This window comes from Empidonax traillii, unplaced genomic scaffold (genome assembly GCF_003031625.1).
Source record: "Empidonax traillii isolate 1590-97213 ecotype Southwest subspecies unplaced genomic scaffold, ASM303162v1 scaffold2669:size57648, whole genome shotgun sequence".
Taxonomy (NCBI): Eukaryota; Metazoa; Chordata; class Aves; order Passeriformes; family Tyrannidae; genus Empidonax; species Empidonax traillii.
In genome coordinates, this window is record NW_020957862.1 from 8,917 (window position 1) to 14,974 (window position 6,058).

Consider the following 6,058-nt stretch of genomic DNA (forward strand, 5'->3'; position numbering starts at 1 on the left):
AAGCCCTGATCCTGCCGGGTGAGTGTCGCTGTTCCGGTCGGTTATCGGCGCTTCCGGACTGGCTCGGGTTTGGGGAGCCTTTCCCACACCTGGGGAGCAGATCTGTGTGAGCACGGAGAGGCCGGTGTGTGTCACACCCTGTCCCATCGGTCACCTCCATGCCTGGTGCCAGCACAGGCCCCTTCCCTCAGCCCACGGGGTCCTTCCCGGTCGGAGTGGGGTTTGCTGTCGGCGTGGAAGCCGCTGTCTCCCAGTGAGCCACGCAAAGGGCTCTCCGTGCTGCCAGCCCGGGTGTTGTAGCCAGTGCAGCCGGTCCCAGGAGTGTGTTCCTCCCTGTGGATGGAAACATTCCTGTCTGTGTTCCTTGTCAGACGATGCCGTGCCTGAACCTGCCCTCCTGTCCCAGCTCCAGGGAGGGGAAGTGCCCTGCGGTGAGGATGAGGCGGCTTCCACAGAGATCCCAGAAGATCCAGATACAGGCAAGAGATGAGTTAAAGCTTCAATCCCGGGCTATGAGGGTCGTGTGGTGCTGTCATCAGGCAGAGGCGGGCACAAGGGATGGTCCTGGTTTGCTCAGAGGGAACTTCTTAGGGAAGTCACTGGTGAGCTGGGCTGGCTCTGTCATTCCCAGTAGTAATGGTTTTCATGGTGTTTTCCCCGCTGTGACTAACTCTTGGATGTTTTTTCTCAAGCCCCTTGTGTCAAGTTGTCACCTCTCCACTGTCAGGCACTGCACAGTGGGGACGGACACTCCAGACAGGAGGCTGATCCCTGCTTGGATGAAACAGTCTCAAGTTGTGCCAGGGGAGGTTTGGGTTGGAAACTGGGACAATTTCTGCCTGTCCAGCCCTGGCACAGCTGCCCAGGGCAGGGGTGCAGTCCCCATCCCTGGAGAGGTTTCAAAGCCCTGTGGATGTGGCACTTGGGGACATGGTCAGTGGTGGCCTTGGCAGTGCTGGGGGACAGTTGGACTCCATGGTCCAAGAGGTCTTTTCCCACCTCGTTGGTTCTGTTTTATGAGTTTGCCCTCACACTTGGCTCTCTGTTGGCAGTTTCCATCCTTGACCTTTGGGTGGTTTTATGCTTGAAATCATATTCACTTTGCTGTGAATGAGGGTGACAAGGCCACGTTCTGCCTGGGGTTGTTCTGATGTGGACCAGGACACGCTCCACTGGAGCCTCTGGATTTGCACTGCGGTAACTGAGGGGAATTTGCTCTGGTCTTGTCACCTCTGAGCACCCCTGTGGTGGCATCGCCACCTCTGTGGTGTTCCCAGTGCAACCGAGCCGGGAAACCCCTTGTTCGGTTTTCCAGCCACTTGGTTTGGAAGAATTGCCTCCCCATTCACACTTGGGTTTGTATTTCACGGTTGCCTTCATCTCCCACTTCTGGGAGCTTGGGATACGGGTGGTTTTTGTTCCTGGGGGATCAGCTTGCACCGTATCCCAAACCGTTAAGAATTCCCAGGGTTTGAGGCTTCCCAAACACGGGGATGACGTTGCTGCTCGAGCTGTTCTAAACCCACTGCTCGTTTTCCTCATCACTGATGGGGCTTTAGTCCCTTCCCGAATCGGGCCCTGTCCCTTCCTGCTCCCAAAGTGTCTTCCAAGGGGAGGGTGCAGCTGGCTGGCTCATCCCCTCAGAGCCAGCGATCCGAGTGCTGCCGAGGTCTTGGACCCCGTGGCTCCGGAGCAGGTCCATGTGGAGTGCTCTTATCCGTTATTTTCCCCAAATCAAAGCTGTGAGGACAGAGAGCGTCACCTTTTGTCACTTCTCAGTGTTGGGTGGCCGTGCCCTGACAGGCAGTTTGGGTCTGTCCAGTAAGTGGATAAACTAATCAGACCCCCAGTGGTTTCAGTGGGTTCTGGTTAATCTGTTTCTATGTTTTCTATATTTTCTATATTTTTTTTAAACTCAGCCTGTGAGCCTTCAGGGCAGGGAACTTGTTTCTATCTGTTTGTAAAGTGCAGATTCAGTTTGCAGCAGTAAAGACTTGATCTCTAATAAAAATAACATTCAACTTGTCAAGTTCTAAATGCTTCTTTTTTTGCTCTATTTTTACTTTTCGAATCATTTTATCTGCTGCTGGTTTGTAGGATCATAACTTATGGATAGAGAGGCAAAAATTGTCCTCAAATCAGAAAAAAAACCAGTGGGGTTTAATTAGTTTAAAATTTTTTTTAACACTGTGAGCAGGAGAACTATTTTCTGGGTCTTTATCTGAGACCAAACAGCCCTGAAGGGTAAAAATGTCTAAAATTATGGTATAAATAAACTCTCCAGATTCATGGTGTAGTAGAATATTGCAACTTAGACCAAAATGTAGAGTGTGGAGGGAAGGAAATTTGAAAATAAGCAGTATTAATACATGACAACACCAAAATAACCATGACTTCGTGATTATTTAGGTCACCCTGAGCTCTGCTTCCCAGGGAAAAGCTTATTCTCACTGGTTCTAGTGTAAAATTTGGGGTTTCAGTCAAAATACTCAATTGTGAAGAGCATTTTTAGCGTGTTGTTATCCAGGAATCCATGGGTTCTGCAGACAGGCAGATGATTTGAATGGATTTTATCCTTCACAGGTTAAGTCAGTCAGGAATTAACAGTTCATCTTGCACTCAGATTTCATGGAGAGGTCGAACCTTCTGACTCGATGGTGTCATGGCAGCATCTCACAGTGCAGCTGTTGGGTTCTTTCTGCGTTTCATCTCCATGTGGATTTACGTGTTGGTTATGGAAACCAACTTCCAGTCACAGTCCCCTTTGCCAGGTGTTACTCAGGAACGAATGAGTTTAGAACTGTCCCTAAAATTTTGGCTGATTTGCTGCTTTAGTTCAGGAAAAAGGGAAATTATACTCTGTGGTTTTTGTTCCAGTTAGAACTTGATTCATTTTATGGCTTTTTTTTTTTAAATGTTCTTAGTCCCTAAATTGCAGGGTAACGTAGAGGCAAAGGCTTTATGCTGCCAGAGGGCAGGTTAGATGGGATATTGGGAAGGAATTCCTGGCTGGGAGGGTGGGCAGGCCCTGGCACAGGGTGCCCAGAGAAGCTGTGGCTGCCCCTGGATCCCTGGAAGTGTCCAAGGCCAGGTTGGAGCAACCTGGGATAGTGAAAGGTGTTGCTGCCCATGGAACTGGATGATCTTTAAGATCCCTTCCTACCCAAACCATTCTGGAATTTCATAAGAGCAGAACATTTTCTGGGATAAAGATGCAAGATTGCAGCTGCATAAAGCGGTGGAGGGACACTTGCAATTCCCTTGTGACAGAACATCCTGAATCTAGTCAGGATCACTCCAGCAGCACTCCTGGATTGTTCTACAAACAACCAGAGGTGCCTTTTCTGGGCTGTTTCTTTATTTTGTGTTTCATCACTCCTTGAAGCTGCCTTTCATACCCCAGGTGACACACAGTGAGTCACCATTTCCCTATTCCAGCCCATCTCTCCTGAATTTCAGAGACAATCTTGGAGCTATTCTGAGATTTGTGTTGTTTGAGTTGCAAAATTGAACCCTGATTTCAAGACAAAATGTGAAGTGGCACAGAAATGTGCTGCTTTTCCAAGACTGAGGAAGAGGAGAAATGGTCCCTGTGTGCAGGTAGAGAGATGCTGACAGGAATCACAGAATCAGGGACTTGTTGAGGTTTGAAAAGGCCTTTCAAATCCAACTGTCCCCCCAGCACTGCCAAGGCCACCACTGACCCGTGTCCCCAAGTGCCACATCCACCCACCCAGCTTTTAAATCCCTCCTTGGCAAATTGATGGAGCAGGGCTGAGGACATTCCAAATCCGCAGGGCTCTGAGGGGATCCCAAGTCCCCACAGCTCTGAGAGGAGCCCAATCCCTCACACCTCTGAGGGGATCCCGATTCCCCAAGGCTATGAGGACCCTGTGTTCCCATGGCTTGAGGGAACCCTGCACCCTCATGGCTCTGCGGGGATCCTGTTCCCTCATGGCTCTGAGAGGACCCTGATCGCTCATTGCTCGAGGATCCTGTGCTGTCACAGCTCTGTGGGGAACTCATCCCTCAGGGCACTCAGGGAAAGCCGGCTTTGAGGGGATCCCCGAGCCCCTCATGGCTTTTAGTGGAGCCCAGACCCCAACTGTTACGAGAGGATTCCAGGTCCCTCATGGCTCTGAGAGGATTCCAGGTCCCTCATGGCTCTGAGAGGATTCCAGGTTCCTCATGGCTCTGAGAGGATTCCAGGTCCCTCATGGCTCTGAGGGGACCCCGATCCCTCACAGCTCTGAGCGGCCCCTGATCCCTGGCAGCTCTTAGTGGGCCCAAATCTCTCACAGCCCTGAGGGGACCGATCCCTCGCAGCTGGGAGAGGATCTCAGCTCCCTCACAGCCCCGAGGGGACCGATCCCTGCCATTCCCGGTGCCCCCCGACCCCGCGCCCTCCCGCCGTGGGGCGCCGCGGGCCGGGCCGGCAGGGGGCGCTGCGGGGCGGCGCCGGTGCCCGGTGCCCGGTGTCGGTTCCCAGTGCCCGGTGCCGGTTCCCAGTGCCCGGTGCCGGTTCCCAGTGCCCGGTGTCCGTGTCCGTTCCCAGTGTCGGTGCCCGGTGCCGCCGGTCCGGGCCCGGCCGCAGCGTGCATGGCCGGTCCCCGCGCGGGGCGCTCCGTGGCGGCGCGGCTGCTGCGGCTGGAGGCCCGCCTGGCTCGGGCGGAGCGGCGGCTCCGGGCCGCGCTGGCCCTGGGCGGGCGGCTGCGGGCGCTGGAGCGGCGGCTGCAGCCCGGGCCGGCGAGGCCGCGGGCCCCGCGGGTGCCGGAGGAGAAGGTGTGGGTGCAGCTCGGGCAGCGGCAGTGGCGGGCGCTCCGCCGGGCCGTGCTCCGCGGGCACAGACACGTGCGGCCGGGGCGCGGTAAGGACGGCCCGGGGGGACCGGGGAGGTGTGTGTGGGGGGGATAGAGGGGACCCCGCGGTGCCCCGGCCGACCCCCTCACCCGCTCCCCCCGCAGGCCCGGACGGTGCCGGACACAACGCCCACCCCCCGGAGGACGGCGGGGACCGGGACGGGCATGGGGATCCCGCGGAGAACGGCAGCGGTGAGCGGGGACGGGGAGAGGGAGAGAGGGACGTGGGGGACCCGCCGGGTTTGGGGGATGTCCGCGGTTTGAGTGGGGTTTTTTTGCCTGGAGAAAAGGAGGCTCAGCGGGGACCTGGAGCTCTCCACAACTCCTTGACAGGAGGAGGGAGCCGGGGGGGGGTCGGGCTCTGCTCCCAGGGAACAGGGACAGGAGGAGAGGGAACGGCCTCAGGCTGTGCCAGGGGAGGGGCAGGTGGGATACTGGGACAATTCCTTCCTGGAAGGGGCTGCCCAGCCCTGGCACAGGCTGCCCTCCCCGTCCCTGCAGGGATTCAAAGCCATGTGGATGTGGCACTTGGGGACATGGGTTAGTGGTGGCCTTGGCAGTGCTGGGGGAGTGGTTGGACTTGATAATCTCCAAGGCCTTTTCCAACCTCAACAATTCCATGATTCAATGACCAGCCTGTCTCCAAGGCACTCGCTGTGCTGTGATCCTCCAAACGCAGCTGTCAGGCATCCCCCCCGCCTTCCCAGGAGGCTCCATCATTCCCTTCTTTTCCCCTCTCCTGGTTGCTGAGCTGCACTCCCTCAGTCCCCTTGGACTGGGCCCGGGCTGGGTCTGCACCACCAGGCAAAGCAGGATGGATTTTGGTTTTCCAGTCTGGCGAGAGGATTTTTCATTCCAGTGTGCACAAATATGCACAATGTAGTTGGTTTTAAACACGTGTGAAGTGTTCCCCCGAGTCACTGATCAGGTTATGGAAGTGTCCAAGGCCAGGATGGACACGGCTCAGAGCAACCTGGGCTAGTGGAAGGTGTCCCTGCCCATGGCAGTGGGTGGAATTAGATGAGCTTTAAAGTCCCTTCCAACCCAAACCATTCTAGGATTCTGTAAAGGTGCAGAGCACGGGCCCTTCTGCTTTCCCTTAATAATTCTACAGACTTTAGTTTTCTTTTTCCCATAAGTTTCATGAGTTACTCTTTAAGAACGCTCTTCTCACGAGTGTTTCTGTGATGGGTTTCACT

At 55.3% G+C, this 6,058-nt stretch overlaps 1 protein-coding gene across 1 annotated transcript in view; it reads left to right on the plus strand.

The window, feature by feature from the left end:
* Positions 1-6,058, plus strand: part of LOC114072130 (zinc finger protein 398-like) — a 30,317-nt gene that overhangs the window by 1,250 nt on the left and 23,009 nt on the right. Inside the window, exons 3-5 of the mRNA XM_027910051.1 lie at positions 372-488; positions 4,556-4,867; positions 4,965-5,051. Of these exons, the coding sequence (XP_027765852.1) occupies positions 372-488; positions 4,556-4,867; positions 4,965-5,051 (516 nt within the window). The remainder of the gene's footprint in view (positions 1-371; positions 489-4,555; positions 4,868-4,964; positions 5,052-6,058) is intronic.